Here is a 13411-nt window from a genome sequence, read left to right as displayed (position 1 = left end):
AACAAAGAACGATCATCATTTTTTACCTCAGTTGTTGATTCTGAAGCAGGTGATGATGGCTTCGCTAAGCCTTCACTGCACTTCAACTCTTCCAAGGCCTCTTCCGTGGCTCGTAACTAAAGTTGCAATCTCTGCTTCACCTCTTTTTCTTCTCGCAAAAGTCTCATAAATTCAACATTATTTGCTTGAAGGTTCTGATTGATCTCCTCATTTGAATGATGAGAAGATGATGAAGTAGATGAATGTATACTCGAGGGGTTAAATGAAGAGTCATCATGTGCTCTTTCTTTCTCCTGTTCCTCTCTTGCCATCTTCACCTCATAATATGCATACATGATTTCCACTATTCGTGGCATCTTGAGGAGGTCCTCATAGAGATCTCTATTTTTCTCCATTTCCCTTCTTGTTACACGTTCAATCATTCACACTCGTAATTCACATCAATGAGAACACTGCTCTGATACCAAACTTGATCTGGATCTCTTCAGCTACCAAAATTAACCAAGATCTTTTACTTTTGTGATGTTAATATAATTGCATATGAAAGAGTATGAAAAGCCACATGTGCATACTATAAAGAAGATGAAACATAATGACAACCATCAAATCAAAGGACACACACACATTGATAATGGAGTTCACCCAGTGTGGGTTACGTCTTCGAGCCTTGGTGTCAAGAGTGGGGAGGTCGTTTCATTAAATGTTGCAAGATGATGATGAGTACATAGTACATTCCTTGTCATTTTAAGGATAAATTCCCTCAACTAGAGTGGCATGTCTCTCCACAAGACATTCTCAAAAACTCTCACTCATATGGGAAAATTCCCTCAACAAGAGTGGCATATCTCTCCACAAGACATCCTCCTATAGGAACTCTCACTCAAATGAACCCTCCTTCAACATGACAAGCTAATAAAATCTCAGATAACGTGGCATACAAGTATCTCTCAACATAATGGTAATCAAGATCTCAACAATAACATCATCTCAACAAATCAAAAGAAAGACATGGAATAGTTGCATCATATACCTCCACTTTCGGGGATGGCTTAAAAATGAAAATCTCAGCTACTGAAATGGACATCACCGTTGGATTTATGATGCGAAATTTTGTCAAACGACTATAAAATTTTCCCATTTTTGACACCATCAAATTCTGGACCCTTGGGAATCTTGAAGATTCCCCCAAAGATTTCTTCCTGAAGATGGCCGAAAAATATGCTTCTCGGATGAAGCTGCGGAGCACACCATTGTTCGCCCTGCAAAATTCTGTGAAAAAATACTATAAAGTCGACATCATTTCACCTCCGTAAAAAAGTAGCCTCCAAGGGAATATTTTAGATTCAACAAGATTCTACAAATATTCCTTGAAGTTGGAGGCTTCAGTTTCAGTGGTTCATATGAGGAAACAAACCACACTATTGAAATCCTGGCGAGAAAACATGTAAAAACGACTATAATCTTGTCAAATTCTGACACTCGCACCTCTGGCTCTCAAGAGAATATTTTCAACATCTTGGCAGATTCCCCACTCATGGTTATGCTCCTTTGATCCACTCACCGTTCCCTAGGTCCACCCTCCGCTAGTATTTGGTTGAATGAATTGATTGAGTTCATATATAATATTGGCAAGTAGATATTATAATGTGGGTTGTTTGCCCTGTTGGCAAAGGCACTAAGTTTGGTTCCCACCCAGTCGAGGCTCAAACCTCTCTCCATCCAAAATAGGGCGTGTTTGTTGACGGTTTGGCACCATTTTATGGGCACGGTTAACGTAAATGATTATGTGCTTTAAGTGTTGGCGATTTATACATGGTGCCACGGTTATTGTTTTTTGGGCCGGTCATTGGGGGACAAATCACGTGGGTCGGGCGGGTTCAACCCCCATCAACTCCCTTCCATGCGGTTCTATTATATATAGCATGTGGTTATGGGCGGGGTCTGGGTCACTCGTGGCCCCAACCCAACATGTTTTTTTTTTTTTTTTGTTAAATAATATGCCAATGTCGTTGGGGGGTGGTGAGGTTGGCGGCCCGCCACCCCAAACATATAATTTTATTTTTATTTTTATATGTAAGGGTTCAAAAATTTCTGCCGGATTATAAGAGTTTTTAGGCAAATTAACGATTTGACAAATTCGCCCTTTCTGGTGGCCAGATTCTATGCGCTGGGATTCTGCCAATTTTTTGCCTCGTTAAGACTGCCACTTGGCCAAGTTTGATCAGAACTTTGACCAGCTATAACTTGAGTATAAGAACTCGGATTTGAGTGTCGTTCACACCATTGAAATCGGATACGAGCACTACGATCTGGTCCTAGTTTCATTTCAATATGACTTTTAATTTTGAGCTTTTTCAAGGCCACTTCGGAATTCTAAGCGTCGTTGGAGCCACCTGGATCATTGAATGGGTAATCTTATGTTATTATGATCATTGTTATCTTGTGAACTATTTTTCAAGTTAACTAATGATTCTCTTTTATTGCTCATGTGTCTCTTTTAAGCTAAGTATTATTACATGCTTCTAAGGGGCTCACTCTTTTCCCTTTGATGTGATGGAACCTCTCATGCATTACATTTGACAATTCACAAAGTTCATACACTTGTTTCCACCAAATTCATGTATATATCATTTTATGTATTTATCCCTCTCAAGGTATATTTTTAAAACCACCACTTTAGCAACCGGTCATTTTTCGTTTAGGACTCCTACTCCAAACAGTGTGGGGTCTAGTTGGGACTTCACACAGGAGAGACCCCCTTCCTTGTTGGTGGCTTCCAGCACCATCAACACTAATATAATAAGAGAAACAATAATGCAAGGGATTATGGGTCAATTTAGAGATAGGTGATAGAATGGTGAATAAATATGACATATTTTTTATTCAATTTTAAACTGATTGTAATTTTCAAACATAAATTAAAATTCTAAATCTAGATATTTATTTTTCCTTCTAAATATTAGTGTAAAAAACTATAATGGACATCTAACAGTTAGAGTGCCTCACATCCCAAGTCTTGATAACTTCTTAATTATCTAAATGTAATTAAATTCAATGTATATTAAATAACAATGTTAATAGAGGGAATGTGTGGTTATGCTATTTTCTTGTTGTTAATCGGTTGTCGGGTGGTTTTATTTGCCTTCTTCTCTACATAATTTTCAACCTATCATGATATTATAATTAATAGGTTAATACAAGAGAGAGAGCTATTTAAGGGGTTGATGAAGTAATTTTGGGGTGAGTATGCCTTTTTGTTAAGCCTTCCACTTTTTTTATATATAAAATGGCCTTGCATCTATATGAAATAACAATATATATTGTAATATTTTAAAATTGATTTTACAATGTTAAACATAATAATTGATTAGTTTTGGGGCAAGTGTGCTTATTTAATTTAATTTCTATTGTGTAACCTCTTAAATGTTAGAATGATGTAGAAATGGAGTGTTTTAGAATTGTGGGTTGATTGGTTGATGAGTTGTCCTATAATGAGTTGTACTAGTACGTTGTTGAGATGGTTTACTTTGTAATTAATGTTATGAGTTGGGTTTTTTTTGTCTGAACTATTGTCTATTTTTAGTATCTTAGATCTAATTTCTTAAGACCTAGAATATCCAAGATTTGTTTAAGAGTCTCTATATATGTAATGTTTGATCAACCATTTAAGTAATAGAGTGTGATCTCACTTATTGTGAGACTATGTAGTTTATTCTATTTTCATTTTCTATTATGGTATCAAAGCAAGGTTGGCCGAGATCTGAGAGATATGTTCCAGATCTGAATTGCTACAACGGGAGCCATCTATACTTATTTGTCTTGGTGGTTAGGATCTACAAGAGCACCTTACAAGTGGCTGAGATAAATATGCATTTGATTTTGTTGTTTATTTCTACCTCGGTTATTTTTGGCCTGTGGTGTGCGGATTTGGATCTGAGATGCTTCTTTGCTCCTTGCACAGTACTGAGAAGTGCTGAAGGCCGAATGCATTTGGGAGTTCGGATCGATGTGCTATCAGTGGCTGAGATCGACCATTCACAAAGGAGATATTTTAGTGAGGGAGGTACCAATGCTAAATTTTGCCAGGAGACCATTTAGTATCGTTGAATTTTTGCATTAATCATTTTTTGGGAGTTGAAAGAAGACCAATCTCTACGCGAGGTTCGAGGCCAAGAAGTGCAATGTTAGCTTTCCCCATGACGTGTAAGAACTCCATAGCCTATTGTGGTTTAGGGCCAGGGGTAGAACCCCACTACACTGGTGAATCTGCATAGTTTTCAAAGATTTTGGATTGTTGTAGCAATATAGGCGAACAATGAAAAGAAAAAAGGCCTCCGCGTAAGACTCGTTGCACTCTGTTTGTTTTTATGGGTGAGTAAATTGATTTGATACTTCGCTTAAAGTTTTTTTGTTTTCTTATTGATTTATTGCATATGGTCTAAAGGGCAAATAAGAAGTTAAAAATATGTTTTTTTAATGGTGAAAGGAGAGGAGTTTTTTTTTTAAGAATTTATAGTTGGTTTTCAACATTTTTGAAGCTTATATATATATATGGGAAAAATGTCAAATCTTTCGACAAATGAATCCACTAAGTTTGATGGTACAAATTATGTTAATTAAAAATTTAAGTTGTTAACAATATTGAAAGGCTATCATTTATGGTCAATTGTAAGTGGGGATGAGCCCAAACTCACTGTTGTTGTCGATATTCCAGATTGGGAGAAACATGAACTAAAAGTGAAGGTGTTGTTGTGAATGTCAATAAAAGACAACATTGTTCCTCACATCAGAGATTGCGAGACATGAAAAGAAACATGGGGTGTGCTCAAGGGTTTGTATGAAACAACAAATACAAAACAAATATTATTTTTGCAAACTGAGCTTTTGTCTATAAAAAGGGAAGAAAATGAAACTATAAGCAATTTCATTTCCCGTGACAAAGGTCTAAGTGATAAGTTAGGAGATCTTGGTGAAAATGTGTTTGGTACTCACTTGGTCACCATCACATTAAGTGGCTTAGTGCAATATTATCATATTTTTGTTTCATGTCTTTCAGCTACAAAGAAGTCCCCTATGTTTGATGAATTGATATGAATTATTCTACAAGAGGAAGAGAGGATGAAGAGTTTTAATTTGGGTTCCAATAGTTCATATTTGGCGTTGGTAGCCAAGGGTAAACAACCATTCAGAGGTAAGTCATAGGACAAAAACAAAGGAGGCAAGTTTCAAGAAAAACAGAAAGGTATGGAACAATCTAAATTTCCAACTCATGATAAGAAAAATGACGATTGTTATTATTGTGGAAAATTTGGGCATCACACTAAGGATTGTTATAAAAGAAAATATAATGAGTCTAAAAAGAGAAACAAAAAGCATAATGGAAATTTTGTGGACAAAGACACCTCAATCATTGATGGATTTAAAAATCTTAGATTGTTTGTTTCTGATGTTGCATTGTATGTAGAAATTAATGATGTGAATGCTTATTTCATCGATTATTGTGCATCACTTCATATGGCTTGTAATAAGGATTGTTTTGATGAATATGATGAGAACATTGATGGAACATATGTTTATCTAGGAGATAAAAAATACTTAAAGTTAAAGATTTTGGAGTAATAGATGTGAATTTGCCTAATGGACAAGAGAGACATATCCATGATGTGATGCATGTTCCTCATATCAAAAAGAATTTAATTTTTGTTTCTTTGCTTATCAATATTTAAAGGTGGAATTTGTTAAATCATAGTGTGTTGTTAAAGGCATCCAAGATCCTTACAATGTTATTGCCACAAGTACCAAAGTTGGAGAATTGTGTAAGTTGGATGTGACCAGGACAGGTCATCAAGCATTGGCACCCACACCAATGTGAACAGAAGAGTTATGGCATCAAAGGTATGGCCATTTAAATCACAATGTTTTATTGTTACTTAAAAAAACAATGGTTGAAGGTCTTCCTGTTATGAAGAATAAATCATGTTAAATGTGAAGCACATACACTTGATAAGCTTCATAGAGAGGAATTTCCTGTACATAGAGAGAAAAGACAGAGAGAAATACTTGAATTGATTCATACATATGTATTTGGACTGATGAAAACTAGATCTCTTGGTGAAACATGGTATTTTCTTATTTTTATTGATGATAGATCTAGGTATAGATGGGTTTATTTCATAAGAAAGAAGAGTGATGTTTTTGCGTACTTTACAAAATAAAAAAATATGGTGGAAAAACAAAGTAGCAAATGCATCAAAATTCTTAGATTTGATCAAGGGGGAGAATATAAATCAAGAGAATTTAATCAATATTGTAAAAGCAACGGGATTCTACATCAATTTATAGTACCACATACAACTAAAAAAAATGGAGTTGCTTAGAGAAAAAACAAAACACTAGTAGAATGTGCACGTAGTATGCTTCAAGGTAAAAATGTCTCTAATGGTTTTTGTGTTGAAGCCATTAATATTGTTGTTTGTTTGAAAAATAGGAGTTCAATCAAAAGTTTAGATCTTAAAACACATTTTGAAGCATTTTATGGGTATAAACCAAAAGTGATTCATTTAAGAGTTTTTGGATGCAAGGAATTTTCTCATATTCCAAAAGATGAAAGAAGAAAACTCGATGAAAAATTAATTAAGTGCACATTTATTGGTTATTGTGATGATAAAAAAACATACAAATTGTTTGATCCCAATTCACATAGATTACTTGCAAGTAGGGATGTGGTGTTTCATGAAAATGCAGATGAAGGTGATAAAATAAATAATACTAGTGTATGGCATGATACTAATGATTATGTCAAAACATATACAAGTGTTGAACAGGAACAGGAATAAGCATAGGAACAAGTACAGGTTCAGGAGCAAGAAGCATCAAGTAGTCATGACACTCCAATAAGAGGAGAAGAAGATGAAAGCGGGAAAACTCCAAGAAGGTTATCACATCAAATTGATGCACCTATAAGGTATAGAGATTATGCATTGATGTCTCATGTAATGAATGTTGTAGAACCTTCATGTTATGAAGAAGCTAAAGAATATAAAGAATGGAGAGATGCAATGATTGAAGAACATAAATCATAATGAAGAATGACACATGAGAATTAACAAAATTGCCTAAAAATAAAGTTCCCATAAGATGAAAATGGTTGTGCAAATCCAAGTTTAATGTCGATGGCAGTATTGATAAATATAAATCTAGAATGGTTGCAAAATGATATTCACAAAAGAAGGAATTGATTATGATGATACTTTGCACTTGTAGCTAAGTTGAACACAATTAGAATTGTGATTGCATTAGCTACAAAACATAATTGGAAAATGTATCGGCTATATGTCAAATCATCTTTATTGAATGGCAAGTTAAAAGAAGAAGTTTATTTGGTTCAAACTGAAGGGTTTGTAAAGAAGGGACAAGGGCACCTTGTTTGCAAGTTAAAGAAAGATTTATATGGTTTGAAACAAACACCAAGATCTTGGTATGTGAAAATTGATTCTTTCTTTTATGAGAAAGGTTTTGTGAGAAGTAAAAGTGATCCTAACATTTATATCAAGAAATATGAAGAAGGGAATATTGCTTTGATACCTTTATATGTTGATGACCTTATCATAACAAGAAATGCAACCAAATTGATTAAAGAAATTAAATCTGTGTTGACATGTATTTGAGATGAAGGACCTTGGTGAATTGTAGTATTGTTTAGGTCTTGAAGTTTGGAGGGAACCTGGTAAAACAATGATCACACAAATCAAATAAGGAAAACCCTTAAAAGGTCAATATGATTAAGTGCAAGGCAGTATCTGCTCCTTTAGAATAGAATGCTAAATTGCATAGTGATGATGGAACTAAAGAGGTGAATGGAAATTTCTATCGTCAACTGGTGGAAGTCTGAACTACCTAACCACTACCAGGCCAAATACAACACATTATGTTAACATCCATAGTCAGTGCATGGGTAAGCCTTGTGAAAGCGACTGGAAAGAAGCAAAGAAATTCCTTCAATATATGAAAGGAACACTTAATTTTGGTATTATGTATATTGATGAATTTGACATTGAGTTCGCAGGTTATTCCCATTCAGATTAGACTCAAAATCTTGATGATAGAAAGTCAACCTCTGGATATGCATTCAATATAGGATCGAGGATCGTATCATGGAGCAATAAGAAACAACCAACTGTTTCTTTGTCATCCATAGAAGTTGAATACATAGCCTTATCCAGTGCAACTTGTGAAGCTTTTCAGTTAAGGAGGATTTTTGCAGATGTTAGAGAAAAACAAAGAGGTCCAACAAGCATCAAATGTGACAACCAAACTTCCATTAAGTTGGCAAATAATCCAATTTATCATGCCAAATCAAAACATATTGAAGTCCACCACCATTTTGTAAGGGAAAAGATACAGACAAAGGAAATTGACTTAATCTATTGTAATACAAGTGAAAATGTAGCTAACATCTTTACCAAGCCTCTTGGAAATATGAACTTTGAAATATGTAGACAACAGTTAGAAGATTGTAGAAATGGAGTGTTCTAGGATTGTGAGTTGTCTGGTTTATGAGTTATACTTGTAGGTTGTTGAGTTGGTTTACTTTGTAGTAAGTGCTATGAATTGGTTTCTTTGTGTCTTTGTTATTGGTTTTCCGGTGAATATGTTTATTTGATCTATATTCTTATTTTAAAACTTCTTAAAATTACTTTTAGAATACCAAATATTCTCCTTAGATATCTAAAAAGATTCCTCTTTTCGTGAAAAACATGAAAATAAAGTTGAGGGATATAAAGGTAGAGATATGGTGGAGTGATAATTTACCCAATATTCCCCACCTAGTAAGAATAATAATTTACCAAATATTCTATTGACCCGAATATTGACCATGTCTCTCTTCTTCCATATAAAAACAAAAATTTGGAAAAAAAAAAAATTGCTTTTCCAATAATTGAAATTCTCCTACCAAATGTTCCTGTATTTGTGAAAACAAAAATTGAATAAACCTATCTTATAATTCTGAGACTTCTCCTACCAAATGCTCCTCTATTTGTGAAAACAAAAATTCAGTAAACCTATCTTATAATTCTGAGACTTCTAATCACAACTTTAAAATCTCAGACCCTTTTATCTTCTTGACACTATAGAGATGAACATGAAAAGGGGCTGGATTCTGTTGTAACCATTAAAAAAAGAATATATATCGCAGTAAGTGCTAAATACCAACCTGCTGTGTGATCCTCATTGTCTCGCAGTGGATTTGCTTTGTTTATCTGAAGATTATCTAATTCAAATTTGAGACCCAAATAGAGCATCTTCCATTTCTCAGCCTCTCGCTCTCTGCTACCTTCGCCATCATTGTAATTTCGCAGACGAGACTGAGCATTGGACAGTGACTTTTCCTTGGCTCCAAGCTCAGCCTGCCTTACTGAATCTCCGAATCCAATTCTGTCCTTGTTGGACATTTGAGATAAAATAAAAGCATTCTTTTCCTCGATCTCTTTCTGAAGCCTCAGCATTTCATCCGTGACGCTTCTCAGGGCAGCATCTACACGTCTCTTCTCTTTGGCTTTTAGTTTCCACTTCTCCATCTCTGCAACCGAATTTCTGAGCATAATCTCCACCTTCTCCTTCTGACGTTTGAGCTCTGCTACATACCTGCTATAATTAATTACTTTCCCGCTGGGCTCTGCAACTGAATCGGCCTTATTCTGAATATCTTCATTATTGTGAAAGCGTTGAAATTCAAGTTGCTGCAGCAATTGTTTTTTCTCCAATTTCCATGCCTCCTCTTTCGAAGCAAATATTAATAGCGCCCTCTCATTGCCCTTTAGATCCTCCACTCTTCTGCATTTCATTTCCGCCATTTCAGACTCCAGCTCTGTAATCCTCATCTGAAACCATTTTTTCTCGGCTTCCCAAATATTAGAACCCTCAGTAATCAGATTTTCTCCATGTGCATCATCCCCCATCCCGAATTTTCTCTGCAACTGTTATGGAGTCATTTCCTTGTCTGAAAAAACAAAAGGAGACGCTGGAAAAGTTGGAAACTAACAGTAAGTAAATATTAAGGAAGAGGTCCATATCAATCCAGCGATATTTTAGGAAATTGGTGGAGAGGGCTGTGTGAGAATGAGATTAAAAGTTTTATAATTCATTTCAGTTTTTGCTTATATTTTGAAATAGTGAGGCTAGAGTTGCATGACTATTATCTATAATATATTTGTTCCATAATATTTATATTACAAGGATAAAGACTCTGCCATGTCTATTTATTTCCCTCTTAAATTCCTTAGATTCCTTTTGTATCCTAGTAGACAGACAAGCTCTTTAGATAAAATTTCTTCTCAAGACAATCATGGTGCATTTTTGTTACTATGGTGTATTATGGTGCATTTTTGTTACTATGGTGTATTTGCTTTTTTAATAGAATTTAAAAATATGTATTATTTGGATATCTTCCTGCCATACATGTCATAGGACTAAAATTGTTTTTTGCTTTGGAAAGATTCTACATGGTAGGTAGGATAGGTAATACATAAGGATGCATTGTATTTACAATTTCACTTTTTAAACTTAGTCATTCACGATCACACAGGGCGGTATTGTATCAACAACCATATAAGAGACATTATGTCAATTCATTTTTATATCTAATTTATTTATATATTTATTTAGGGATTTTATAGTTAGTGATTTTATGGTTATAACTGAGTCATTTAATGTTTTGAGTATGCTTTTGGGATATATGTAGATTGGGCGATTGGGTGGAGTTGGAGTTGTTATTTTTTGGTTTAAGTTTAAATTTTATGAAGTGATATGTAAAGTTTTTTAGAGTAATTTATGTGGTGTTTTTAAATGAGTATATAATGTAATGCTATGTGATTTGTAATATTAAAAAAAAAATTACATTTTGAGTGAATTAGAGGGAGTTAGAGTATATACACATTTGTAAATTTTAGCAATCAAATTGCTACACAAGGTGGGTCCCTTGAACAAGGAAGTTTCGTAGCAAAAGAGAGTTAGAGTATATACACCTTAGTAGACTTTAACAATCTATGCACGGGGAATTTCTTAAACAAGGGATCTCATACACCAATTTTGTGTATAACTTGGTTGTGACCTTAAGAAAAAAAGTATTTATTTTTAATTAAATTAGATGTATAAAATATTTATTTAAAAATTTAAAAAACAATGTTTTTAATAACTTCTAATTGTGTTTGACAAAAATAATATTAGATCTACTAAATTCCAAATTCCACATATACTTGTAAGGTATATACACTTAGTCAAATTATTTGTATATTTATCAACTTGTAAACAACACAACTATAATTGCCATCAAGAAACAATATATATGTATCAATAACACATAAATAGTTCATCATTTTCCCAATACATAATTAAACCACCTTGAACCATTTAACAAGATATAATTAAAAAAAAATAGCCCATCTATTTCTCACTACATAATTAAACCACCTTGAACAATTAAACAAATATGTTACTTAGTAAAATGTAATTTTTGCTCATATATATATACCAAGTATATCATTAATAAAGTATATTTAAACTTACTTTCCTATAGCATTGAAAAGAACTTGAATAACAATATAAACATTATTTAATTGATAAGACACATTTAATCTTGCCTTCCTATAGCATTGAACAGAAATTGTATAGCAATATAAAGATTGTTAATTCTAATTTTTTTAATTATAATGGTTTGCTTCATATTTATAATTTAATTAAGTTTTTATTAATTTACATATTTGAAAAATTTATATTATAGTTTTGTATTTAGTCTTTAACTATTAATTTTTTAAAGTTAAAATTAGAAAAAAAAAATTATATATATAATAAATTAATGTGTTATTTTTCCAAGTAAAATGTAATTTTTTACTCATGTATATATACAAAGTATATCATTAATAAGGTATATTTAAACATTAAAAAGAAATTGAATAGAAATATAAAGGTGGTTAAATTGATAAAAGCACATTTAATCTTTCCTTCCTATAGCATTGGAAAAAAATTATCTATAATATAAAAAATTTAAATTTTTTTATTTATTATGATTTGCTTCAGAATTATATCTCTAATTTAATTAAGTTTTTTTAATTTATATATTTGATAATTTTGTATTATAGTTTTGCATTTAGTCTTTAACCGTTAATTTTTTCAAAGTTAAAATTAGAAAAAATTTAAAAGTAGTGATATTGCATTGGATTGAAATTAAATTAAAAATTAAATGTATTTTTTTAGAGAATTTTGTATTTTATTTTTAAAAAGATACCCCACCATATATTAGTGTAAAATTACATATATATTTTTACTTAATTAATGATAAATATTTTGTGTGGAAATTAAGTTTTGGACTTTGAAAATTATTTTTAAAATGCAAGTTTTAAAGATGATACTATAACTTTTTTTCTAATTATAATGTTAACATCATTCAATTTTAGGGAAATCTCATTTATATTAATACTATTCTTTTTACCATCCAATTAAATCTCATATACTTAGCCGTGTGTTTTATAATATTTTAAATATTTGATACTTCGAACTAAGTTGCAAAGAACGAATATTTTTTATTTTTATTTTTTATTTTTTTTCCTGAGGAAAAATCGTAATTTATATTAATATTTGAAAATTACATGTTGTAGGTTGGGGCAACTCGCCCTTCTGTTATACAAAAAACCTCCATAGGGAGTGCTGATAGTAGGTGCTTAATTACATGCCAAAAATAATATAGACAATATAGTGTTCAGTGAGAATATATACAAGTGAAATCAAAATAAACAAGTAAAAATTGGCCCTCACAGCCCCTATGCTCTGATGTCAATATATGGTCGATGATAGTACTGATAGTGTGCCATATCCTGCTGCTCCTGAATCAACCATGTACCTCGAGGCCTGACCACAGCCTCCTTGGAAAGATGGTCGGAAATCTGGTTATGTTCCCTGTAGATATGATGACATACAATGGTGTCAAATTGGGCCCTTAAACGTAGTGCATCATCCAATATATGTCTCAGAGTATATGCATGACAAATAGATATACAGTTGAACTAATTTATAATGATCTTGGAGTCACCATAAACTTGTAGGTGCCTACAATATTTTTCTAATGCAAATTGTAGAAGATGTCTGCGGGTGATCAATTCTGCATAGTTATTAGTCCCATTACCCAATCCCATCTGAATTTTGACGAAGTGGGTCTCATATAAGTATAGTATGACCCCTCCTCACCCCACATCCCATAGCTTATGCAGATTCATCGAAATAGGCCCAGGGATACTCTTGTCAATGACTTCAAGAGTGATGGTGCATTGGGGGGCAGGTCTATCCTCATTAGGAATAAAGGAATAAATGGACAAGACACAGGCAGATGCATGGTTCCAGAGGGGTAATGTATTACTGA

At 33.0% G+C, this 13411-nt stretch overlaps 1 protein-coding gene across 1 annotated transcript in view; it reads right to left on the bottom strand.

Annotated features, from left to right (window-relative positions):
* Positions 1-10084, bottom strand: part of LOC149211975 (uncharacterized) — a 29146-nt gene extending 19062 nt beyond the window's left edge. Inside the window, exon 1 of the mRNA XM_089390521.1 lies at positions 9215-10084. Coding sequence (XP_089246647.1) covers positions 9215-9959 — 745 coding nt within the window. The 5' untranslated portion in view covers positions 9960-10084. The remainder of the gene's footprint in view (positions 1-9214) is intronic.
* Between the last annotated feature and the right edge of the window lie 3327 nt (positions 10085-13411).

This window comes from Pinus tabuliformis, chromosome 1_1 (assembly GCF_031772625.1).
Source record: "Pinus tabuliformis cultivar Carrire ecotype Pingquan chromosome 1_1, CPIR1, whole genome shotgun sequence".
NCBI lineage: Eukaryota > Viridiplantae > Streptophyta > Pinopsida > Pinales > Pinaceae > Pinus > Pinus tabuliformis.
This window is presented reverse-complemented; position numbering and strand designations above follow the sequence as displayed.